Below are 26,621 nucleotides of genomic sequence, written 5' to 3' on the forward strand. Positions count from 1 at the left end.
TGTTTGACAAAATCTAATTTTAAAGATAAATTTATTTACATTTGCAACATGTGATATCATCTCTAATTATAAAAGAGTATGATTATAAGGATTTAGAAGCAAATTTTTATTTATTTACCGTGAATAAAATGATTCAACCTTTTCTTTTTGTATGTTTAATGGGAACACATAAGTACAAAAATCTATGCTTCCCAAAAGGCATGCCTTTTTTTCTTCCAATATCTTTAATTTATTGATCACTGACTGGGTGCTGTCAGTGGTTTGACAGACGTGTGAGTGTGTTCACCTGTAGAATGTGTTGTTCTCTGGTTTCTGCCAGGGTAGGATGTATCCGCCTCTGACATGGAGGTTAATGTGCTCCAGTGGTGTTTCCATGGAGAGTTTTGTGGCACGCTTACCAACATCCTTGGCCTAAGGAGAAAATTAAGAGAGACTCGTGAAAGTGAACGGTTTGAAATTGTAGCTATGGATTTGGTATGTTAATACCGCAGCAGTATATATTTCAGAACATTTTAAACTTTGTCATTAGTCAAGGTTTAAATTAGGACGCTGCTCTGGCTGCTGCTGTAGTTCTGGGGGCTGAAGTTAGAAACTAACAGGACAGTCTCATCATAAATTCTTGCCTCTTTTTTCATTTATTATGTTTTCTAATAAATCCCAGAGCTGGTAAGTCTGTCTTTTAATAGAGCATACAGGTTCTTTTAGTGATATTGTCTCATGTTGTTTTACCAACATAGACAGATTGTTGGTTAGATCAGAGTGTCTTGGGCGTGCTGTGGTGGCGTAGGGGATAGCGCAACCCACATTTGGAGGCCTTGAGTCCTCGACGCGACCGGCGTGGGTTCGATTCCCGGACCCGGCAACATTTACCACATGTCTTCCCCCCTCTCCTTCCCCCTTTCCTGTCAGCCTACTGTCATATAAGGGACAGTAGAGCCATAAAAGACCCCCTAGAGGGGAAAACAAAAGATAAGAGTGTCTTTCTCTAAAATGATTGTCAGCCAGATACTTACTGTGTGGTAGTCATACCAACGTGCGTCTGGAAGATAGCCTTCTACCACTGTAACTCCCTGTTCACACAAAAACAAACAACACAAATTAAAAAGTGAGCACTGATCGATTTAAAGTATAAAGGTAAAGTGTGTCATTTTTCAAAAAATATTTCTGATAAAAACAGACAAATGGAAGGAAAAATACTATGCGTATAAACATACTGGGTCTAGAGCAGGGGTGATAAGGAGGGCAGGTCCCCAGAGGAACTGTTTGTGGATGACCCATGTAGCTTTGTCTTTTACAAACCTGTGACAGAGAAGTAAAGAAACTATTAATCCTGACAGAGAAGGCATGTTACCAAAGCTTACTCATGCATCCTTAGCCCCACCGACTGTTCAAATACTTATGCTAGAATTCAGTGATTTGAAGATGCGAGCCAAATAACCCTGCCAGACTCGTTCTGGCAGCTTCTTAAATACCATCTGTGACTTTATAGGAGTCTCTTCAGATGAATAAATACATCTTTTTCGAACAATTTCAAACACTCTCATCTGGGAGCTGCCAAGAGCAGCCACTGGGCTCTGTGCAAATGGCTTTGAGGCAGTCATACTAGAAATAAAGCATCTTTTACGTTGTAGCTTCTATGGCCAGACACAACCTTTCAACTTCCTACCAATTCAATGAAAAAAATAGATAGATAACGTTTTAATGATTCTAGGTCTTTAAAGCAGAAGTATTTAAAACCTTTAAAAGAAAGCTTAAAACACATCACGCTTTAATTGGTTTAATTTGTTTTTAATAAGGCACTTCTCATCAGTAGATGACAAAAAAAAACAAAACTGTTATTGAATACTTTATTGTAAGCAATAAAGCTCTAGAGTATGAACCACTGAAACAAATATATCTATACTTACTCATGCAGTACTGGTCTGATAACTGTGCTTCCTTTGGTGTGAGCCTCAAACATCAGCAGGTAAAGGTAAGGCAGGAGGGTGTAGCGGATATTCAAAACATCTCGGGACGCCTCAGCGAATCTGTTATCCCAGGCAACAGGGTCTTGTCTCTGAAGAAGAAGTAAATGCAATTATATGTGAATGAAGTACATTTCAAATCAGCACAAAATATGGCATACATGCATTTAAATCTCATCACAAATAGCAATTATATTTAAAATGTATTTGTGTCATTAATATTTTAAAATTATTCTACCCTTTGATCTTTCTTGTAAGCACTTTGGTTAGTTTTCTTGGGTTCATTAATTTTTATTTTGCTCATTTGTATTTTGCTCATAAATCATGGATGGCATAAAAATGTTTCCTTCTCACCAGGAGACAAAGCCTTCAATTTTTTGTAGATCATGACCATAATATAATAGTTATATTACTGGAAAATGAATTAAATGAATAAATAAATGAAGGCTTTTATCAGTGGCGTAAATACCGATACTTCAACAAAGCAATATCATGTTTGCTCATGATCTTGCCTCATATTAATACAAAGGCAGTAATACAATTGCCATGCAACTGAGAACAAATTATTTGTGTTTTATTTAATTTTAGATAGCAGACCAATACAAAATGAGTTTCAAAAGTAAACTGACCTGTGGGTTTCTATTTTTTGTACTGATGAAAAACAAAAATGTGATTCAGTTTGTATTTTGGCCCGATTGAGTCAATCATTTGTAAAATAACCATTTGCAGCAACTACAACTGCAAATGTCAGCTTAAACTGATTCTGGTTTTGTTTGGCTTTTGAATTCATCAAAAGCCAAAATATTAATATAAAATATCAATGTCATTCTTAAGTTTTAAGTTTCTACATGCTTTTGGTTTTACACTTTAATATCTTGTTTGGTTTTATTTTCTTTATTTCCCTGGTTCCAAGTGTACTCTGTTCCTTATGGTGATGTCACAATCTGTAGCATTTTGAGTTCTGTGTCTTCCAAGGTTTGCATTCTGCTAGTGTTTACAATGTTTTGTTAGTGATAGCTTACTGTGTTCCCTGGTTTACCTTCACTCAGTCTAAGCTCCCTGTACTTCATAGCCGTCTCTCATCTGCTCATTACTCCTGCTCTCATGTCCAGTGAATAAGCTCCCCAATGTCAATACTACTTGGTTCTCTTAGTCCAGGTCAGACCGTTTGTTGTTGCTGCCAGTCAGGGTTTTTCCTTGTGTTCCATTTACGGTTTAAGTTTTTTGTATTTTTCTCTGCTTCTCTTCTGCCACCATGCTTGCATTTGGGTCACACTTCACTTCCCTTGCATTTCTGTCTCTAAAACTAATGAATACCGTAAATTAGTTCAAGCCTAAACACATTGGACGGAGAGCATCTCTATATATCTCACCACAAATATTTATTATTGTTTTGTTTGGACTTTGGTATGGTATTCTAACACATAAATATGGCTTTGTCCAAATCACTAATTTGTATCTCAGGCTGTATATTTAGTTATTGACCTGCTTGGAAGGATAAAATCTGCTCCAGTGTCAAGTGTTTCAGAACTTTTAACTGTTTTTTGAGCCTCTAAAACACTGCTAGTAATGTTTTAGAGACTTAAAAAACTCTACTGCAGTCCCTAAAGAAAAGCCCTCGCACAGCATGTTGATGCCACCACTATGTTTCAGCATGTGTGTTTGTTTTCTACCTCAAAAAAGCATTTTCTGTGCAAGCCAAAAAGGTCAACTTTGGACTAATGTATGATAGAGCATTCTTCTGGCGTGTTCCCTGTAAAGTAATAAGGGATGAATACAAATGTGCAACACAGTTTTCAAACTTTTTGCTGTAGAAAATTCTGAAACACAAATATAATTTTCCTACTAACTTGACTGTTATGCACTTATTCTAGCATAATACAGTGTACTGATGTGTGTGTGTGTGTGTGACATTAAAGCAAAAAAAGAAAGTGAAAAAGTTAAAGGGTGTAAATAGGTTTGCAGAGTGTTGTATTATAGCAACATATCATCAAAACAGCTGAACAATCCCCTCAGAAAGGGAGCGCAGATACAGAGTAGAGGATGTAGTGTGATTTTTCTGCAGAAAGGGTTAAACATAAAACTGTTCAGTGCTTATTATAAAACTGAGCTTACAGCTAGGGACTGCAGCCTGGACAATAATCAATCTGGTCGAGTACACACATGTGAACACACACACCCTCGATCATGAAGAATATTAGATGAAGCGTGCCAAGACCATATGCTACTCCCTATGATGCTTTGTGTTTGTGTCGTGGATGTGTACCTCATATGCAAATTGTCTTGTGTTCAGTAGATAAATTAGATTTTAAGTGTGTATGTGGCACCTTCCTTTTTCATTGGAGAAATTAAATATTCTATGATAGTTTTCAGAGAATCTATTAGGATCAGCAAAGAAACGACAGACAATTTTTTATTTTTTTTCACCCAGTATTACCTTGAATGTGATCATTACCTGCAGCAGTGATAATTAATTGCAGCTCAGCGGTCATTTATTGAATGCCTAACTGCATGCGACGGAATACAGACAATTTCCATTATTTTATGACCCGGTGAATTTAGCGGATTATCATTTAATTTTCCAAGTAAGTTTTGAGACTTCTAATTATCAGGAGACCAAAGGAATTCCACCTGCTTCAAATTTCAGAGAGCCCTTTTCCCACCCTAATTCAGTACAATCAAATGTGGTTACTGGAAAGTAATTCTCAGCACTTTGCTCTGAACATGAGTTTCTAGGAGAGAAAAAAAAAGAGGTAAAATTTACTTCATTGACATGAGCTTTGATGTTTTATAAATGTATTGTAATTTTATGAGTGCCACTAATTGTTTGGCGACCAGCTCAAGGATTATCAATCTTCATAAGAAAAAGAGCTGATTTTGTCCTCGGTTTTAAAAATTTTATTTTGTCTATAGTTAAAGGCAATTCTTCAAAAAAAAAAAAAAAAAAACATTTGTTTTTATAAACAGCTCACTGAAAATCAGTTTGTTTGATTTTCCGAGTCAGAGAATGGCAACATACGTAATTTTAATGTTTGCCTTTGAGAGTATAGTTAAAAGAAATTACAAATACTTTCTTTAGTAATCTTCTGTTTGTGTAAAATAAGCAGAAAAATGAATATAGTTTGTGACCTAATGACAAAATGCAGATATCTGACGAAAACTACAGCGAAAAGAAAATAAAGCGCTTTTTCTCTCTTGATTTAAAAACATTATTGTGCGATTTTTAATATTTTTTTTAATCATTGAAGTATATAAAGACCTGCATATGGATACTGAGCCATCTGTGGATATCTTGTGGTATCTTACAAAGAGTGAACATAAAGTGTGCTGAATTTCAGTGTGCTTTTTCACTTGCTTAATTAATTGGGCTCTGATTTGACTGTGGACCTAGCAGTGTTTTGCCAGTGCACTAAAATTATCTGGAGGTCAGTGCTAAAAGTCTGTCTAAGGGCAAAGAGACAGTGTGACAGAGCGATGGTAATGACTCTGCAGAAACTCTTCTCTTTCTGCCCTTACAGTATCTAACCCTGCACAGCATACCTGGTTTACAGGGGTGATGTTGTTGTTGTATGTCTTTAAGGTTATACTCTTCACATGTCAAAATATTGTTTTATAAAACCTACAGGAAAATGTTTTACAGTGTACTTTACATAGATGACCTTTTCACTTTCTACCTCTTAATTTTGACTTTTGTTCTTTTTCTAGCAAGTGTCAGCACCTGCTGAGTCTGTACCACGTTATCACTCCTTGTCCCCACTTTTCCTTACTGTAATTTTTTTTATATATTTATAAAATAAAAAAAAAACTAATTGCTTATTTAATTAGTCTACTTTCATTATACTTTTGTCTCCGTGACAGTATTTCTTTCTATTATGTTCTCATTATTGAATGTTCATAATTTAATGCTGCGTGTGTGTATTTAATGTGGAGGTAATGTGGTATTCAGATCACCTTGAGAATTCAATTACATCCTCGCTCCATGTCGTTAAAAAGCACGGATGCAGACCCACACAAACACACGCGCAGGTGCCCAGTCTAGCACTGCAGTCTCTTGTGTGGAGAAATTTCGCCCTATGAGATCGATCTCTGGACGGGTGGTATTGGATTTTTCAGATGTGTTCCAACGCTTTTAAAGGTCACCACTAAAATGAATGCCAACGACACCAGACAACCAAACAGGTCTCTTTTTTTGTCATGTGTTTGTGTGTGGTGTAAGAGACAAATTAAGACAGATACCACGTGGAAAAAAGAAGGAAAGGTTGATTACATTTAGTTTGTTGTTCAAGCTGTTTGTACAACTTGACTTTACAGGCTAATGCAGACACCGTAAGCTCCGAAGGTTGGGGTCAACAGCAATAATAGTTTGGATCTTTTGAAGTAAGCCTCTGTTGACTTGTTATCTGCACTGTATTCCTCACTTGCAAAGGATAGCCCTCTGAGCAACATCGGTTTCAAAGCTCTTACAAAGTGTTGTGAAACATTACCGAGTGGTTCAGGTAAACACTTTTTTTCCGTTAAACTTTTGGTTGCCATCACTTCGGTTTCAGGTTGTAATTTTAAAATTAAAGTCTAAGGTTATTCACACTGAATGATCTCGGACATGCGACACTACGTTCATCTCACAAGACAAAGCATAACAGCTACTGGACTCACAAGAACAAGACAGCATTAGAAGCAAGACAACATTTTAGAATGGCTTTTTAAAAACCCCATCATTCATCCATTTTGTTCTGCTTATCCAGGGTCTGATAAGCAGATTCCTGATCCACCTCAACTGGCTCCTCTCAACGTGGAAAAGCAGCGGCTCTACTCTGAGTTCCTCCTGATATCGGAGCTTCTCCCCCTATATCTAAGTGAGAACAGAGACCCTGCAGGAGAAAACACATGTTGGCCACATGTAGCTATGACCCCTTCCTTTTGCTCAGGGCTAAAGCTCATAACCTTAAACAAGGGTTCGCCTTTTGACTGAGCTCCTTCCTCACAACAGCAGTCTGGTACAAAGATGCTACACCAATCCGCCTACTGATGTCCTGGTCCACTTGTCCCTCATTTGAGGAACCCTTTTCTGGCTAAAGACCATGACCTCGGATTTGGAGGCACTGATCCTCATCCTGGCTGTAAACCCACCAGTCCATGTACTGAGGGTTTTTTTTTTTTTGGCTTAAACTGAAGCAATTTTATTGCTGAAAAAGATAGACAACAAAAAGATAGATGAGGCTTGTGTGTAATATGGTGGTAGAGCAGGCTCTCCATTAAATGAAAGCTACTGATCCTTATACAGCCATCTGATGTTCCTGACCTTGAGACCTTTGCTACATCTCTCTGCCTGTTTCCTGTCTGATTACTGACAATAAAGCGTACTAGTGCCACAAACTATTTAAAAGGAAAAGCATAGAAAATGCTCCCCTATTTTCTGTTTTCACAAAACAGATGATGGTTTTGTTGATCTTAAACTGTGTCTGATCAGTATATATCTAAGATTTCAAACTAGAGATTCACACCTGCAGTTCATGGTCATTAATGCTTTTTCTTATTCCAATCAGTAAGTCATGAAGCATCCAACTGTAATATCATTAACTGATGAAGATTAGGCAATTTTTGTATTCCCACAGGGATTAAAAATTATAGTTAACTTTTGACTGTGTTGTTTATTTTTATAATGTTCCCAAAATCTACCAAACAAATTGTTTATCAACACTGGAATGTTTTTCTGTTCTTCTGTAAACAATTATTGCCGGCCAATTATAATCAACTCAATGATTCGACTTGACAGCGACTCAAAAACTTAGCTAAACTTTTTCTTTCTTGTCTTTCTCATGAAGTCGAATTATTGTGCAATAAAATGCATTGTCCTTTATTTCTCTTACTCTAAAGCATGTAAAAGAAGTTAAAGACAAGTTGAACTATCTGAGCTGACTGGACAACACATTTGAAACCTTAAGCTGAGCTTTTTGTGGTCAAAATCAAACTCAATGTCAGTACTATACAAGTGTTTTTGAAGTACTCACCGGGTTGCCCTTGCCGTTGTGGTTACGTGAGTAAGGATAGAAAGCACCCAGCTGCATCCAACGAAGACACATCTCATACTCAGCTTTGTTAAAGAACCCACAGATGTCTGCACCAGTCTAAAAACAACAGTGACAGAAAAGGCGTCAGAGAACAGGTGAAACTACACACAGGGCACCTTCCAATGACAATAACAGAGGTCACACCTCTATTGTTGCCAGCACTGTATTTATCAAGTGTCTTTGTGTGTTATGACCCTGTGGCTCGACTTGGAGCATGCAAATGATCCTCCATAAGACAATCAATAAGGTGTCAAATTATGATTATTCCTAGACACAATGAGATGATGAAATACGACAGAATGATATGTGAGCAAGAGGAAGGAGCAGAAACAAAAAAATCAAGGACTACGAGGTGAATAAGTGGAGCTTGAGAATATCAACACAAGAGTTTGAAAACATAAGTTACAGCTAAGATTTCTTAATTAATGACAAACTTCATAGGTCATGACAGACTTGCTCAAACTTTGTCAGAGAGGGTGGGGCTTGTAATGACATGTTTCACATACTATTTCGAGATGTCCTTTGATCAGTGAGTCGGGCAAACAAAATCAGATCACTTAAGCTGCTGTAATCCATTTAGAAAGAACAAGGTCATATCAATAAGATTATGTCTTGTCATAACTGAGATCAGATATTGGTACTTACATAAGAAATGCCAAACAGACTGAATTCCATCATGCCTGCAAGAATAAAAAGAAAAAAAACAGGAAATGCTTTATCTAGCTTCTGCCACATCTTGATACAGTCAGATTAAAGGCTAGCAAAGAAAATCAGCAAATATTGACAAGAAACTGTATCTTTTATAGTTTGTGTCTGTATCTGCAGATACCTATAATGGATTTGTACAGCTGGTCCCAGCTAGCGTAATTGTCTCCAAGCCAATGTCCTGCCCACTTCCCACTAGATGGATAGGTTGATCTAGTCACAACGATTCCTCTCTTACCAGTAACTTCAAGCAAAGCACTGCAAAAAGACAAACAGTTTGTCTTAAAAACACAGACATGGACATACATGAAACAGCACATTCTTCCATTGGCAAAGTACTTGTTAACGATGCTGGATCCATCACCTAAACTAGTATATTGTTTAACTATTGCATTTGGCATTTAAAATTAAACAGTTAATCAAAAAATTATAGTAATTGCCCTCTGTGATTGAGAATTACGATTGATCAGTATTTCTCAAAACAGCAATGCAACAGGAATTTTAATTTTCTTGTTATTGTTTCTTATCAGTAATAGACATTAAAAATCATATTTATTCTGCATGTTTGCAGTAACATTTTTGTGAGTTTCAAGTCAGAATCCCAGAAGAAAATAAAAAGTTTTTTTTGCAGCCCTGACCTCAAAATCCAATATAACTAACAGACATTCAATAATAGCTGTAACAAACAGTTTGAACTTCCAGCCGTTTGGGTCTCACTAAATCTTTACAAAACATAAAAACATGCACAACCTCTCTTACTAATCAGTCTCCTTTACTATTTAGTACATAAACTGTAGAGACATACACCAATTGGCCTGCTAAGTGAGGACAACACCTGTTGGGTTTGAGATTGTTCACATATCTGAATTTTGACTCCAGAGGTAAACTAGAGATTCACAACTGCAGGATGCCACCAGTAGCAGCACTGGGTCTGCTGTCATCTGCTTCCATTTTTACTAAGGCTGTTTTTTATTACTTTAACCACATGACACCTGTGCAATGGATTGCAGTAAACTGTTAAGAGGCACAATTCTGGCCCAGGCCAACACAATGGTGTCACTTGACCAAAAGAGAATTATTTGATTGGCTAAAAGCTAGCCCCTTGTCCCATAGTGTTTGTTTCGTTCAGAGGGTCTGCAGTCTTGGCTACTGAGAAACGATTGCTCCCTGGAGGAGTGGACTCTGTTGAAGTTTTACATTTTACCCTATCGATAACATTTGGGTTTGCATGCAATGTGCCAGTTCAATGCCAAAAAGCTTTCCAGAAATTGCCTATACTCTAGTCAACCGTCCTTTGCTGCAAAGAGAGAAGTGCTGAGCTGAGCAAAGCAGCTGTTAATGTTATTTCAATATTTGGAAATGTGGCCAACATGAACTGAATGGCTTCATTCACTTCCTCTGCTGCTGTCGCTAAATCTATAGGCAGAGCGCAATTCTAAAACAGCATGAAAAATTGACATCATCGTTCACAACTTCTCCTTCTGTTCACTGATTAGCCCGGTCAAAAATCAACTGGAACCAGTCTGAGTCAAAGGGGAGAAAACCCAGACTATGCTGGAAGTGAACATTTTCGTTGAGCAGAATTGTATAGGAAGGCAATGGCCAGGCTAGCTAAAAGCTGCTCTACTTGTCTTGTGCTGCAATGTTGAGACCTGCAATCAAGTCTTTCACCTCATGATCCTGTAAAACGTGTCACACGACTTTCATATACACAATTGCACAGGATAAAAATTCTGTTTTATAAATTGAATATCTAAAAACTGTCAGAATCTAATGAGATTATAGTTCTTCCACAAAATAGTGTTACCTTACTTGTGCTGTAGTCTTAGAACTACAACCTAAGCTAATGTTGTGACGTGGGCTTTCCATAGTGCAGTGAGAAAATTATGTTACAGGGAACACTTTTCTTTTACACTGGCAAACATTATCATAAAGGTTTGATGAGAAAAGATTTAGTTATTAATCTTCTGAAGCTGGATTTTCCTTTATGGACCGGTTCAGTCAGAGCTTTCTGTTCCTTTTATGTGGAATTTACATTATGGTGGTGTTTTGTCTACATTGCAAACAATATGTGGGTCAATACAAACAATTAACCCATGTAATTAGGTAACCAGAAAACATGTAGAGATATACACTCACTCGAATGTAGGTTTGGTGTGAGACCATCCATAGAGGTTGTGGACATCATAGTGCCTGACTTTCTTTCCATTGCTAAATATCTGCTCACTGTTCATGCAAAGAGTCTTGTGTTTTAAGCCCATATGTTTGGATTCCAGGGCTGTATGGTGCACAAAATATAAAAACACACAAAAATCAATTTAAAAATGTCACTGTAGGTGGGTTTACAAACAAAACCAAAAAAAAAAAAAAAAATCACAAATAGATTCTTAGTTTCTTACGTGGCATATATGGAGGAAACTCTAGGAGGGGATCACCAAGACAGTTACCACCAACTGTGCCATGGACAAAACTTGCAGGTTCATTCATGTCCTTCAGAGAAAAAGTAGATTGCAATGTATAAAAGGAAATGTTGTGAACAATTTGGTGAAAAATTTCTAAATGGAACAGCCATATATTTATTTTTCTTATACTCACAATCCAAAGACCATCAAACTTCATCATATCATAGAAGTCTTTGATTTCTTGTTTCCACCATATTGCAGTTTGAGGACGGAAGAAGTCTGGGAATGCTGCGTATGCCCTGTAGATCTGGAAATGATAAAAGAACGCATGAATTTAAAATTCTAATGTTCACTGAGTTACATTGATGTGCCATGAATTTACATAAAGTCAACCAAAAGTATATGTAAAGGAAAGTGTCAAGACAAAATTTTAAAACGGTGGTAGAAATTCATCCTTATAATCTGTGGGTTGCCAGTTCGATTCCCGGTCCGACCGTCTCTGTCGTTGTTTTCTTAGGCAAGACACTTAACCCACCTTGATTGCTGGTGGAGGTCAGAGGGCTTCCCACCGTCAGCATGTGAATGTGTGTATGTGAATGGGTAAATGACTAAAATGTAGTGTGAAGCGTTTTGGGGTCTTTATAAAGTGCTGTACAAGTAAAAGCCATTTATCATTTAAGATAAAATTTAAATATGTTTACCAAACTTTCCAATAAATTGTTTAAACCAGTTTTACTTTGAGGGTTTCACAGACGGAAACGATTCAATAGCTAATAGTTTCCAAAATATTCTAAGCTATTCTAAACATGGGAGGCGGTGTACCTCAACTTGGGTGTCCCAGTCAAGACTTTCATCGACTATGACACCTGGTAAATCCGGCCAGACCTAGAAGGAAAAAAAGAGTCACAAAAAAGGTCACAAATTATCAAGGAACAAAAAAAATAATCCATAACCATATTTTTTTTATTTCTCTCTTTATCAGTAGTTCAAGGTCATTTTCTGACTTTTGATTTGATATCAATTGAGTTTTACCTTTCCCCACACAATTTCATTGCTCATATTACTGGGCCATTTGATGAAGACATCAGCGTCTTTTCCTCTGCTGAAAGCAGGGTAAACTGTTTCATTGCCTGAAATGGCTGGATCCTGAAATTAGACACACATATACACAACAATGCAGTTCATGTAGTAAACAACTTCAGGGATTCACAATATATTGAGTTTGCTATTGGAATCAGACACATCATTTGTAAGCCTAATGCCTTACAAAAAGCCTTAATTACTTTTTGCCTCAAATTAAAATGGTTTAATGCTATGCACTGTGTGCTAAACTGTAAAAATGCTTTGGAGGTATAAGGCTGTATATGTGCATACATGTGTCTGCCAGCAAGAGCTAAGTGTTTACCAGAATGAAGATGAACCTCATGCCTTCTCCTCTCATTTTGTCCACCAGGCTTGGCAGTGCTTGAAACTGTGAGTCCAAAACAAAGTCTAGCTGACGCTCCATATAATCGATGTCTGCGTATTGAACGTCCTGCAGCAGATGAAAGGTAAATTTCAGATTAGTTTATGCTTGACTGATAATCAATGTTTGCCAAATTCTCAGCTTGATATCAATGAAGCATACGCTTTTTTTATAGAAGTCTCTTAGCAAAATTCTGCAACATTGTTTGCAATTTTACAAGTAGAATTTTTAACTTGGTCTAATAAGGTGGGAAAACAAAACTAGACTCAACAGTAGAGCATTTTACAGTAAGAGATAATATAGCCCTTAACATATTTGCTGCATATTTCACATTGCTGGCTGCATTGTTTGATGATGCAGAACTAATACCTAATATTTTTTTCTGTATATATAATTATTGTTAAACACCCAACAGACATCCAAAAAAAGTCTCAAACTTACATAGGGAATACCGGCTGCCTTCATGTCACTGTACAGCTCTGCTATTTCTGAGTCATTGACATAACCATAGCGACACAGCTGAAACCCAAGGGACCAGTAGGCAGGTAGAACAGGTCGTCCAATTAGCTGTAAAGACGGAAACAAACAAGAAAGTCAAGGTAATTCAGCAAAAAAAAAAAAAAGTTGCTTTTTGGGAAAATAGGAAAGGCCCATAAAGTGTTTGTTTTGTTTGTTTGTTTGTTTTTTGTGTGCTTTAGTGTTTGTGTGCATGTGTGTTTGGACCGGCTAAATAGAAGAATGCAATGAAGCAAGGAACTCCCAGCTGCCGCAGTCCATCACCAGCGGCCCAAGGCCAAGTGCAAAACACACACGCTCACACAGCTAAAGTCACATATATGAAACAAAGAAGAAGACTCACTGTGGTGTATTCCTGCACAACCATCTCAGGTGTTGGTCCCAGGACCATGTAGAAATCCAAAATGCCTCCAACCGTGCGGTAGGTCAGAGCCGGAGTTGGCTGGAAAGTCACATCTGGACACAAAATACAAAGATATTAATGACTCAAAGTTTTAGATAAAGTTTATATTGTCCAAGAATAAGTCTGATGTCTTTTGCAGTATGTGAGGTCTAAATCATATTTTCCAGTTAATATGTCACATTTTCTAGTTAATATGTCATAGTTTGGCTGCTCCTACAACTTGTAGTTAGTTGGGACGTATATGTTTTTTTTTTTTCCTCTTTGTGACACATTTTTTGTTAGTTCATACTGACAGATATGAGCCAAGGAGTTGCTGTCTGAGGCCGCAAAAAAAGCTAATCATGATCTGAAATCAAGCTGGGCAGAGGTGGAGGAACGTGTCCAAAGATAGGAGCTTGAAGATATTTAACTATTACATGAAGAGTGTTTGAAAATGATATAGTAAAGAGTAAAATTTCTTTTTTTTTTCTCAGAAAGCAGTATTCAAAGTTTCTGCTCTCAGTTTTTTGGGGATTTGAAGAAATCTTCTTGATAGAAGGTAGTAGTTATAATTACAATTAGTAGTTATATGCATGCATAATATAGGTAGTTACTTAACTCAAAATTCATAACTCTAAAAATAAGTCAATCATTGGGGTTATGTGAAAACTGATAAGCTTGTTCTATATCCATTAAACTCTTATCTACCTTGGATTTAGAGTCTGTACTAATGTGTATGTATTTCTCACCCATTGCATTACTGTTCAGCAACAGCACTCCGTGAGCATCAGCAGTGTTCTCAAGGCCCATGTAGAAGGGATGAACTCCATAACAATTCATCTTGTACTGAAGGAACGGAAGTAAATACATAAAAAAGTATTTAAAGTGTGAAGTTGCCAAATCCTGGTTGAAACGTGGAGATCTGTGCCGCTTGTCCAAAGGCCGACTTTTCCACCATTTTGATTCATCACTAGCAAGTCTCTATCAATATTTTATTGAATCTATTACTATGAAATATCTTCCAGCAGCAGAAGTTTCTTGGATAGAACTGGGCAGTGGTCGAAAAAGAGCAGATAATATGTTAGCGGCGGAGAAGACATTTGCGCTGTCAGATGTCGCCATCCGGAAACGATTTCTGCAACATAAGAAGCTGATGAACTCCAGCTCAGTTACTACTATAACTTTTTATATGGTTGTAGGAATCAGTTTCAGTATTGGTTCAGTTTTGCATTTTTTCAGTTAAACATGGGGAAGAACTGAGAAATTCTTCCACAGCAGCAATTAAAAAAGAAAAATTCTCATCACTTGGTAAGTTTATGATTTAATGTCTAACTTGTATTTTAAAGTCTTTGTGCGCACAAAGAATGTTGTGTTCTGTCTTGCATATTTATGGTGCTCTGTAGAAAGATTCATATCCCTTGAACTTTTCACAGCTTGTTATTTTACAGCCACAACTTTCACTTTTTTTGGTTTCTTACCTCACAAAAAAAAACAAAAAAAAACTAACCAGCATCTCAAATGAAGTGAATGGAAAATGACACATTACATCCAGTAGTTTTTTTGGGAATATCTTTACCAGTTTTTCATATCTAGATACTAAATTTTTTACTCATCTTTGTAAAACAGTTCACCCTTGCAAAGAAAAGCTTAATACTGCCACTACCATGTTTCAATGTGTAAGTTGTGTGTGCATGGTGGTTTGTTTTTTATTCATTTTACTCTGTTTGTTTTTATTAAACCTTCACTTTGCAGTTAGGCTCTACTTTGTCTTAAAATGTTGACTAAAATAGAAGAAAATACACTGAAGTGCATGTCTACAACATGACCAAGGAAAGTTCAAGGGCTATGAATATTTTTGCAAAGTAATTATTTTTATTTTTATGGTGTATGTTTTAGCCTTTTTTCCCCCCCGTTCCTAGTTTTAATATCCTTGCTCTCTGAGGGGCACCATAACATTTGTATGAACTCTGCAGAGCTATCCCACGTGCTCAGCAATTGTGCTTGATAATGCTGATGTAGGTAGAAAGCTCATCCTGACTGGCCTTGACACTATTTGAAGAAACATGATGACACTCAAAAACTGCTTCATATCAACAGAACCACATCAAAGTGACATGGTAGACAGAAAGACAAATTTATACAAGTCACCTCTAACATCTCTGAAGAGTATACAAAGTTAAAGACATTTGGCACAAGAATGTAGCAAAACACAAGAAGCATAAAACCTATTGACAGGGCCTAACATTTGGAACCAAGGGTGCTAATGACTGCTGGTTGTGATGAAACTGTGATCAAAAGAGCTTAATAAAAATTCCCATAGTCAGGCTGGATACTAAAAAAAATCTCTTAGGATGATCATCTATATTCTTTAGTTTTTGAAGGTATAATTTAGTGGAGTACTTACACCAGGCGGCTGGTCCTTGGAAAACATCCCCCAGGTATGATAGTTAAGATCATGTTTATAGGTGGTGTGCTCAGTTTCTCCAAAACCGTAGACAAAATTGGATGACAGTCGAGTCGACACTTGGATGAACATGTCTGAGAAGGTAAAACCTGGTACGGCAGAGTCCCAGCTGAGGAAAGCGATGGAGGATGTAATTAGTCAAAAGCAGGGTGGTAGAAAGAATTGTTGTCAAAAGCACTTATTCGCTGTGTCTCATTTTGAAAAAGGAAAATGGCCCCAAGGAACTGCAACTTTCTCTTTATCACATCCCCAGAATTTTTACCGAAAAAACTTTGATGACAGTGAATCCGAAGATCTTAACCATAAACTATAAAATAAGACACCTATGCTATGAGTTAAACTTGGAATAGATTCTTTTTTTGTTATGCGACATCATTGTGACTGCTGACCAACAGGAAGCTACTTCAGTCACTGACTTTGTTAAAGTTTCTTCAGCATATCTAATTTGTTGACAAAACTACAGGAGTTAAGTTAGCCCTTTTACTTACTCTCACAGGGTAAAATTAGAGATTTTAGCATATAGGTGTGGTATATCTTACTTAATCAGGGCTTTAAGAATAGCCATAATGCTTATTCAGATCATTTATGAAGCTCTTTGTAAACAAGTGGACCTCAAAACAAACACATGTTCAACCAATGAACAGGAGAAAATGTTAAAACCCTAAAGATAAAGAAAACCACATAAAACAAGTTAACTTGTTTAAAAAATGCACAGTGCATGGTGATCAATACAACATAAAACAAAAGTGAATAGCAAAGATTATTTTGAAAAGGTGAGGTTTTAGTCTCATTTTAAAATCTAAAATGACTCAGTCATTTTACTTGTGGATTAAAGACTTCTTTAAGTACTAAAATACATTGTGTTTTTCATTGTGCTGGTGGCCTGGAAGAGCAGCTACATCAACATTATACTACACAAAAATATTTATTAACCAAACGCCCAAAACAGCTGAATTTGCTGAGGCAGTCAGGGATTAAGAGGCCTTGAGTTCAGCCTCCCTGAATCATGAATTCAATGTTGAATACTCACATCTTTGTTCCGGTGCTCTTTCTTACGACCTGGATGCCAAACGGGTTTTGAGTCACTGAGACCTTATAAAGCCTTTTGTTTTCATCCGCCTCAGGAGTTGAAGGAAGCGATAGTGGCACTGGTACTTCAAAGCGATCTATTGTTGGGTCCCAAATCTGGACAAAGATAGGGTTTTTATTATGTTAAGTAATATAAAGGCATGGATGTTTTTAAGACATATTTGCTAGTGGAAAAAAGCCTGGCAAAGGGCAGCATAAAAAAAAACATACACTATAATGATAAATAAGTACAAACCTTGAACCGGAGCATGTCGCTGGTGTGATACCAAATCTGGACACGGAGGTTGTTCACGTCTGGTGAGTCTGGACGACCACTGCTCCTGTATTTCATGTTCCGGGTGATATCAAGTGTCATACCAGTACTGGTTTCGCTGGTTGTTGTAACAGTGTAACCGTAGTCACTTGGATAGTAACACCAAGGTATCTTATCAATGTTACTTTCCTACACAGGGGACAAAAAACAAATTAGGAAGTTGATCGTTAACCCACAAAAGACTATGTGTACTCATGAACATCATCAAGGTGAATTACTACTCACTTTCCACAGGCAGCCCCTGGCCTTGCACTTGGCTTCATCTGCACCCTCCTCTGGATAGCAGTCAAATCGAGCAAGCTCTTCGTTTATCATCTCCCATTCAACTCTGTAGCTTTCTCCCAGGGTCAGGTCCAGGTTGGACAGGAAAAGCACCTGAAAAGAATTATATCAAACATCGATGTGATCATTTAGTCAAGGACATCCAAACTGGAAAGTTTTCATTTTTTTAGGTTATTTCTACTTGTATTTCTGTATTTCTAATCTTTTTTTTCTCTATGAATCATTAGATGCATACAATGTTTCAGATTATTTTGTGATGACTATGTCATGCAGAGCAAAAATGGAGAATATTACATTTATAAACAATGGAATTGTAAAGGAATCCAAAGGAAGGCATGATCTAAATGTTAAACAAGAAATTAAAAAAGAGGAATAGAAAAGAAAACGCGGTTTGAAAAACAGAAGTTAGAGCTAGGCCACACACTTTCCAAGAGGTCATTAAAATGTTCTTCTCGACAAAATGCTTAAGGAAAATACCACCACCTGTAAATCGGAGTCATATACTGAAAAACCTACATGTGTTAAATGATTTTTGGCAGCTGCTATCTACATTCAAGGTCCAGTCTGGGCTCACAAAGACAAATGGTCACAACAAGCCCGAATTAAAGTTCAACAGCACATTTACCCCTCACCTCCAGGAAATGATTACCACTGAGTCATTTGATAAATGCAGGCTTGTGTGAGTGACCAGAGAGACCTTGAGGATCCGCATAAGAGCATCTGCAGCTGTGCATACACAACCAGACACACACAAGTGTGTGGGTACGCATGAGTACACAAGTGCACAAAGGAAAATATCTCTTGCGCTACTTCACGGGGGACCTCTTGATGGTTTATAAACTCTTGCCTTTTTCTAGTGACCATGAGAGCTTACAGTAGAATCATTGCTCTTAGTCATTATCCTCAATCTTTGTTTTGGTTTTCTGCCCACACACAGGCACTCACAGAAGGCTCTCATGACCCTCAACTAATGGGAACTGTTGTCATTTCTTACAGTTAGAGGCCAACCTTGAATTTCATACCTATGTTTTTTTTTCAGGTTTTATTAGAACAAATGGCAGACGTGTAGCTGTTGGAGAATTTATCCATCCTGCATGTCTGAGGAAACAGTACTGACTGTGAAGTCCTTATTTTATAATATAAATTGACACTGACTTAATATTTTATTAGGCTCACCTTACTTGTCTGGGGTTTATCCCATTCTACCCTTGTCTCTTGCTTACAGGACTTACACTTACTTTAACGTTAATTATTTTTTTATTTATTTATTTTTTCTTTTTTGTAATGTATCTAATTACGTAAATATTTTTCATCGCAAACATAGCCCAAGTAAAACACATAATTTCAGGGTTTTAGTCTGCAACTGCACAAAATTAAACATAATTTCGCATTACTCTGACTTCTATACAGATGCAAAGTATTTATAACATAATCATATCTGTGGGAATAAGTAGCCTTAATTTCCCATTCTTAGTTAACAAGAGTAGCATCCAGTGTGTCATTGTGCTGCTGCAGCACATCTGCTTCAAGGTTCTACATGTTGTGCATTCAAGGATCGTATTCAGCACACCTTGGCAATAACAAGTGGTTATTTGAGCTACCTTCAGACACCTCCACTTTACACCTCCTTTTTCAACACCTCTAGTTGCTACTGTCTTTCCTAAATTCATGTAGGATCAGATTAAGGATAAGGATCATATGGAAAGACGACAGCATTTTATGAAACCGAGTTCTGAGTTAACTTTGAAACTGTTTGATAATAATAGCCCTGGTCGTCATCAAAGATTATAGGAACAATCTAAATTACTTGAGGCAATTTTTCCCACATGTCTACTAGGTGTCTCTTAACTTTGTTGTTTGAAGCAGAAAAGTGTGAAGGCTCATAGTTTTGTTGCACAGAAAGAAAACTAAATTTAACAGCATGTAAGTCTTTAGCAGAAGCGTACCTGAAACACATCATGGCATCAACAATAAACCAATTAGTATTTACAGTCAAGATGAGAAACACGTAAAAATTCTCAATTAATAAACAGGAGCAAAGAAAGAGAAAGATTAGGCAGGAACTAAAATGGTGAGGTGAAAGGGTTACTGTTTTGAGTTATAGTTAAAGTTTGTTCGTTTACCTGTTTGACTTCATCATGGTAAAATGTGGAGTTTGGAAGTTGGGTAATTGAGCCAGAGGGGATGTGAGTCAAACTGATTGATGCGGGAGGACTGGGCACTCCCATGATTGTGATGTTCTCAAATTTAAGATTATTTGGATCCCTGTAGCCCGCCTTGGTCGCCTGTAAATCCAGGCTTCCCTATGATGCAGCAGACAAGAAAAAGGTCAGTTTATAATTCCCAAATTATAATAGTTACATTTCAGCAGAATACCTGTTTCATGATTTAATTTTAACAAATAAAGCACTGTGACATTTCCTTTGAGTAAGTTTTCAACATTAGAGTATTAGAATAACATTAACACTCATATATATCTTGTCAATTCTCTATTCAGTGTGAAGGAGGAACATAATTTGTATTTATTTTTTTATCCAACAGAGCTTTAGCAGCAAATCAATCCAGCCTGGTGATCTGGACAAAAGTCCCCAGCAGCTCTCACCATTAGGTGTGAGCTCCAATGTGAGCTTGTGTCAATGAAGATACAGTGAAATTGCTTGTAGTTGTACTTACATTGGTAAAAGAGAATTGGTAGTGGATGTAATTGCCATTTTCAACAGTATCTGTAAGGAAAGTTCAAAGGTTAATAGTAACTGGTCCCCACTTGTGTGGGCTGCTTGCTTGTGTTTGAAATACTTTTATTGACTCATTCAAATCTTTGAGCTCAAATGGATAAGTGCTTCCATTACATAATAATAAAAGAAGGCCTGTAATCAGTGATAATAACAGTGTTGGCGACACAAACACATCTGCTGAAAATGAGAAATGTTACGATACCTCGGGAATCTCCATCGTCCCAGAATAACTCCCCAGCTGCTTGATTGTTGTCATCAAGAGCAACAATCAGACCCATTGGGTTCCGGCGACTGCAGACATATGGAAAAAAATGGTCAGAAATATAATATATACATACAAAAAGGCACAGAGTTAAATGTGAGACATACAATGTAGTTATATGTATGGGTGATACACTGTGTGTCAGTACCTGTATGTTGTGGTGACTTCAGGTTCCTGCGTAGGAAGAATAGCTCCTCCTCTGATGTGCAAGCCAAGCTTGTCAGCAGGTAGATGCATTTCAACATGCGTTTTGCGGCTTCCCACCCGCTCCATCTAAGTTATTAAAGCCAAAATAATTGTAGGTTGTGTTAAGCATTAGTTTAATCAAAGGTAACCCTCAGGACTCTGTATCATGTGTCCACACTTTTCACAGTTTAGGTTGATGATAAAGTTGTTTACCCTGATGTTTGATTATCTGCAGGTATTACATAGTCACATTTGTTCTACCTGAATCTCATATGAATAAGCACCAATTTAAATATTTTCTTTATATTATTATATATACATTTTTATGAATGAAACACATTCTTTTAAGTCTCATATCTTCTACACTTCAAATTAAGGCAAGTGTGCTTCAAAATATCCGTTTACTATCTGACTTTTATTTTACATAGAACATTTAAGTGGTGTCCCTCCAGGTGAAAAGAGTGGCCACTGCTATCTACAAGAGTGTGTTCTAGGAATAGAAGCTGTGTGCTTGCTTGCAATTTCAATCTTTAGATCGGTGTACTTTATTTTCCTCGAAGCCTCTACATCTCTGGTAACAGTGGAAGGATAAAAGTGTGTTGAGTACTAGTGCAAATAAATTAACATCTGTGTATGTCTTCATACCAAAATTTTAAGTATGCTAATATAGCATAAATGCATAATTTTATGTTTCCTTTTTTCCAATTTTGACACAAGTAAATATTTAAAAAAATTAGACATTAGTTGGTATTGATAGATTTAAATACGAATTGAAACCAAAACCATAATGAACGGGGAATCAATTACAGTCTTGCTGATCACAAAAGAAACCACTGACTGATGTTCCTTTGATGCCTCAGTTTGTGAGTTCAGGTCTGACATGAGATGGTAGAGCAGTGGGCCTAACCCTGCTGGTTATCGTTATGACTGCATCTGATCTCAAAGGCAGTGCAGTCTGATTTATCTAGATCTATCTGCTATATTGCAACATATTTCTGGTTTCTGTAGCCAATTTTCCTCTAATGATTTTTTTGACCTGTCTTCCACTTGCCTTTCATGCCTCTCTTGCTATCCAGATCACACTGATTTATTTAAGATAAGATTGCTGCAATGTGTCCCTTCAGCATCGTAAAGTTCCAAGACAGAGATCTGAACATCTGCAGGAATGTATCAAACTATTAGCTAAATGGTTTTTTCTTACAACTATTGTAAAACTATAATTTGTAATCTACCGATTTCCCATATTTGATTGGATTCAATTTCAAATCAGTTTACTTACATAGCACCAATTCACAAAATTTTTTTATTCAACTGCATACATTCAAACTTATCCTAGCTATGAAATGGCATGGTCAAGTTTTATTTTTATTCAAATTGGTAAAAAGTTTTCCATCAAAGGAAATCCAGCTGATGACATCTAGTCATTGACTGCTCAGCAATTACTCATGAACCAGAATGTGGTGACAGTGGACAGTCCACTGCATGGTGGTGTTTTTTTTTAAACCATTAATGAATTATGGTTAATTTTACCTCCGTTAGTGACTGCCCTACATCACAGGTCTACAATTTGTGACTTCTCTTTTTCCACTCCATAGTGGCTCATAATGACTGACAAATAAAGTATCCAAGAATTGACAATTTTACATATAAACGTTTTTATTTTAGCATTTCTGTCTAAACTATATGCATAGAAATTCCACAATATAATAAAACTGGTGGTGAAACAAGGGAGTGTTTATCCTATGATTAGCTTTATATAAAGTCTGTCTACCTTGAAAATGTCAAAAAAATAAATGTCAATTCGTCTGGTTCTTCTTTTCCCTTTCTGACTGATATTTTACTTTTACTTACTTTTACTAAAAAATAGAAATAAAATTATAGTTATGATTAAATAATTATTTTTGTTATTTAAGATCAAAATACAAAATATTTCTGATCCACTAAAGACTGAATCCTGAGACCAGTTTGACACACACTCCTCTCTATCTATTCTTGTTCTACTTCTTACCCAATTTATTCCCCACATCCTACTTACCATTGTTGTGATGCTATAATTAATTTTTTTAAAGTCACATTTTCATCCATTCCAACCAAAATAATGTGTCTGAGTTACAATGTGTGTACACAATGTCTTTTTTTTTTTTGCTTTACATTAATGGCGTGTGTGTGGGTTGAGAGGTAGTGAAGCGTCTATAAGCAATTTAAGAACCTATCTTCTCCCCATTTCTTCCTTTACGTTTTCTTTAGCTTCATCTTCTCTTTGTCTTGTTAGTTTTTTTCTGTCCAAATGACACATCTTCCTACTTCTCCAAAATCTGTGATCCTCATCTTCCTGTTTTTAATTATTTTGTGCATCTCATGTATTCTCTTCATTTTATGAAAAGGAGTATTTTTTTTTCTTCACTTGTTTTATTTATATTGAGCTCTGTTCCATCAACTTTCTCTCAACCAATATTTTTTTTTTTTCTGTTTTCAGTACTTTCCTTTTCTGGAGCTTGTTTTTCTTTCATGGTCATTTTCACTCATATTAAAACTCTCCCACCCTTCCATCCTCCTACCCGAGTAGTCACAGGGGACCAAACAGTACAAGGGGCCAGCAGCACGAGAGCCAATCTAATCGCTCATCTGATCAGTGGGTGCTTTACATCATCAGTGTAACGCCCAAATAAGGTCCCACAGGAGTGTAGCACCTCTTTTATCTCTCTGTCAGTGAGGCAGTCTCTTCTCTCTCCTACTTGTCCCCTCTTTCACTCTATCTTTGTCCTCACTCTTATTCCTTTAGTTTCTCCATCACAAACAAGTAACCCAAAGCAAAGACTTTCATGTGAAACAAAGTGAAAGTCTAGTTGCCTTGAAACGTTTTTACATAATATCACAATACAAAAACAAACTTTTCAAAATGCACTACAAAAAAAAAGCAAAGGGTAATACTGTAAATAAATTGCGTCAGATAAGATGTGATGCTTCTAATGGACAATTGGTGGAGTAGAGAATATTCTTACCGTTTCATAGTCGTACCACACAGCATCTGGAATATATGCCGAGACTCTGTCCACACCCTGCAGGAGAAAAGACAAACACTTTAGATTTGTTCACATGTGCAAAACCAATAATCTTTTAATGTAAATCTAAGACTGTATGGCTCTAACACGTGGTGTGGAAATCCACAGGTCAGCATCTCATTTAGTTTGAAAGAAGACCTGTTTGTTTTTTTTTAAATAGATTATACAACACACTGTTCCAATCCTTACACTTCAATCTTATAAGGCAAAAGATTAGAAGAAAAGCCATATTATGCAAATAAAGGCAGGACAGACACAGTATTCATTTTGTAAAAGAAAAAGATAAAATGTTCACAGCTCAGGAAGCCATTTTATAACTGCCCATCCTCTAATAAAAAGTTTTTCAGAAAAAAATCTTGTCGCATTTCATCTATGGTGCTACGTTGCAACAGATGACAGAAAAGACAACACCAAGAGACGACTGATAGGTGACAGTCTTTGATGGCTTAAGGTGGCGCACAGACAGGGGCAATCAATAGACGTACACAGAGGGCTCTGATAGCATTGTCACTTCCCTGTTCTCTCTGACAGTGTGGAACAGAGGGAAGGGGAAGAGATAAACACAGAGGGCACAGCAAAAGGTAAGGCAAACTGCATGTCCTTCCAAGAAATATCAAATTGTGAAACACTCTGCATCAAAAATAATTTGCAATAAGTACCATCTGTACTTATTGGAGTGGAATTATCCCTGCTGAGGTCTTTGGGTTCCAAATAAGAAAATTATTAGAGAAGACATATATTATATTAGCTCATGTGATTTAAAGAGGTTTGTTTTTCAGGCCTTTGGTATATCCTCACTGGCTAATTTATTAGGTATACCTGTGTAGTTCCCTAGTTGGGACACCATTTGTCCTTATAACTATCTTCATGCTTTGTGGTTTTCGCATAACATAGCTGCTCCACAATTATAATGTGATTCTCTTGTTCCACATCCCACAGGTGCTCTACTGGATTAAGATCTGGAGACTGTAGAGGCGACTGGAGTACACTGGCATGATTAAAAAATAGGTTAAGCAGAATTGATTTTTATGACATGGTACATTATTATCCTGCTGGTAGAAGTCATTGCAAAATTAGTACACAGTGCTCATGAAGTTAGGGACATGGTTTGGTGCTTAAGCAATGCTCAAGTTTATTCTTTTTTATTTGAAACTCAATAAATAATGGTAAATCATGTTAAACAGATGGTTCTTAAAGGATCTATAAACCAAATAAAATCACATAATGCAGCCTTTGGGGCTCTGTCTATGTGACACAAGTGCTACACATAAGTGCTCCCCTCCTAGCTTGACATATTAGTATCACATATCACTCACCTCACCAACTAATGGAAAGGCTTTATAGGATGAAACTCTGCTGCTAATAATAATTAGAGGGGGCAATGCAAAAGGCATGCATCCTTGTTTTTGAAGCTGGGTTAATCGAAAGGTAAGATTTGATCTGTTGGGCCAAAGATTTGCTCTGGCAGAATGATCAGATACTAGCTAGGAGAGAGACAGTTACAGACTAAAACTGTGAGAGCGAGCTAAAGAGAAACTTGACGCAATGGAATGTGATCACAAGGGTAAGTTGGGAGCAGATGATTAAGAGAATTCCAATGGGAGCCAACGTTTGATGAAAGGTTGAGTTAAAAAGAAAAGGGAGTGATCAGCAGAGTAGAAAGCACTCTGAGAACCAGAGGGGACAGCATAGAGGCAGTACAGGAGATCCTCTTGGTTTATCACAGAGATCAAAGTTAAATCATGCATTGATTTAAATGCTATACAAAGAGCAACTTTAGAGAAATGCATAGCGGACGGAGAGATGAGTAAAGAGAGAGAAAAAAAGAGAATAAAGAAAAAACTAACCCAGACGCATATTTTCCACATAGTAGATGTTATGGTGCTATCCTGGACTGAACTCAAACAACACAGCTCAGAAACTCCCTCATGCTTCACACGCAATGGATATGATTGTGATGTAAGTGATTGGGTGGACTTCCATGTTAAAACCTTCTTAACAGCAAAAAAAGACTAAGGACTGGATTTATCTAAGTGGTATGTGTTGTAAAATTGGATTAAAAAAAAAGATGAATAAAAATTATAATAATAATCAGCTTTTATTACGAACCAATAATGTCCATTATGCGTCCTTAACTTTAGGAGTGCTGCATGTGCAAGCAGCTGCAAACATGTTATTATTAGACAAGGGCAACATGATGTGATGGTTCTGAATCCATTTCCAGAATAAGTTTAGGCAATGTACTGGAAATGCATTCATCACAAATCCTAGTCATCACCAGCATGGTCATTAATTTCTTCTTTGGAGATGAACTTGTATGGCTGATTTTTCTCTGTGTTCAATTATCAGGGAACAGTGATGGAAAGAAATTACTACTTAAGAGAAAAAAATTAGTACCTAGTCATAATTGATAACACAGCCATGATTCCTGAATTATTATTTCTTTTTATAAAATCCTGTTTCCAGCTGGACTGCTAAAGCTGGATTATATCTCTGCCTGCAAACAAGCTGTGAAAAGGTACATTTATCTTCTTTCAGAAACTCATGTGTGCTTAAAATAGCATCCTACTAAATCGCTCTTCAACTCTTCTTTCTCCTTGCATTTAACATCACCAACTTTAAACCACTGTCAACACACACTTCCGCTTTAACAAAAAACTTTTTCCACAATGGTTAAAGTTATAATCTCTCCAGCCTTACATAAATCCAGTTGGGTTTACAATACT

The 26,621-nt window shown here is 36.9% G+C and overlaps 1 protein-coding gene across 3 annotated transcripts in view; it reads right to left on the bottom strand.

Moving 5' to 3' along the window:
* The window catches only part of si (sucrase-isomaltase (alpha-glucosidase)), a 59,354-nt gene that overhangs the window by 6,213 nt on the left and 26,520 nt on the right, over positions 1 to 26,621 (bottom strand). For all 3 annotated transcript variants that reach the window (XM_044120294.1, XM_044120293.1, XM_044120292.1), the window contains exons 20-44: positions 23,836 to 23,892; positions 20,796 to 20,920; positions 20,588 to 20,676; positions 20,324 to 20,373; positions 19,774 to 19,953; positions 17,594 to 17,743; positions 17,291 to 17,497; positions 16,997 to 17,151; positions 15,907 to 16,075; positions 14,252 to 14,348; positions 13,464 to 13,576; positions 13,046 to 13,171; positions 12,545 to 12,673; positions 12,172 to 12,285; positions 11,962 to 12,024; positions 11,333 to 11,446; positions 11,137 to 11,227; positions 10,877 to 11,015; positions 8,862 to 8,995; positions 8,678 to 8,712; positions 7,973 to 8,089; positions 1,908 to 2,056; positions 1,215 to 1,299; positions 1,014 to 1,070; positions 287 to 411 (exon numbers count right to left, since the gene is read on the bottom strand). In XM_044120294.1, the coding sequence (XP_043976229.1) occupies positions 287 to 411; positions 1,014 to 1,070; positions 1,215 to 1,299; positions 1,908 to 2,056; positions 7,973 to 8,089; positions 8,678 to 8,712; positions 8,862 to 8,995; positions 10,877 to 11,015; positions 11,137 to 11,227; positions 11,333 to 11,446; positions 11,962 to 12,024; positions 12,172 to 12,285; positions 12,545 to 12,673; positions 13,046 to 13,171; positions 13,464 to 13,576; positions 14,252 to 14,348; positions 15,907 to 16,075; positions 16,997 to 17,151; positions 17,291 to 17,497; positions 17,594 to 17,743; positions 19,774 to 19,953; positions 20,324 to 20,373; positions 20,588 to 20,676; positions 20,796 to 20,920; positions 23,836 to 23,892 (2,870 nt within the window). The remainder of the gene's footprint in view (positions 1 to 286; positions 412 to 1,013; positions 1,071 to 1,214; positions 1,300 to 1,907; positions 2,057 to 7,972; positions 8,090 to 8,677; positions 8,713 to 8,861; positions 8,996 to 10,876; positions 11,016 to 11,136; positions 11,228 to 11,332; positions 11,447 to 11,961; positions 12,025 to 12,171; positions 12,286 to 12,544; positions 12,674 to 13,045; positions 13,172 to 13,463; positions 13,577 to 14,251; positions 14,349 to 15,906; positions 16,076 to 16,996; positions 17,152 to 17,290; positions 17,498 to 17,593; positions 17,744 to 19,773; positions 19,954 to 20,323; positions 20,374 to 20,587; positions 20,677 to 20,795; positions 20,921 to 23,835; positions 23,893 to 26,621) is intronic.

This window comes from Gambusia affinis, linkage group LG06 (assembly GCF_019740435.1).
Source record: "Gambusia affinis linkage group LG06, SWU_Gaff_1.0, whole genome shotgun sequence".
In the NCBI taxonomy this organism is placed as follows: Eukaryota; Metazoa; Chordata; class Actinopteri; order Cyprinodontiformes; family Poeciliidae; genus Gambusia; species Gambusia affinis.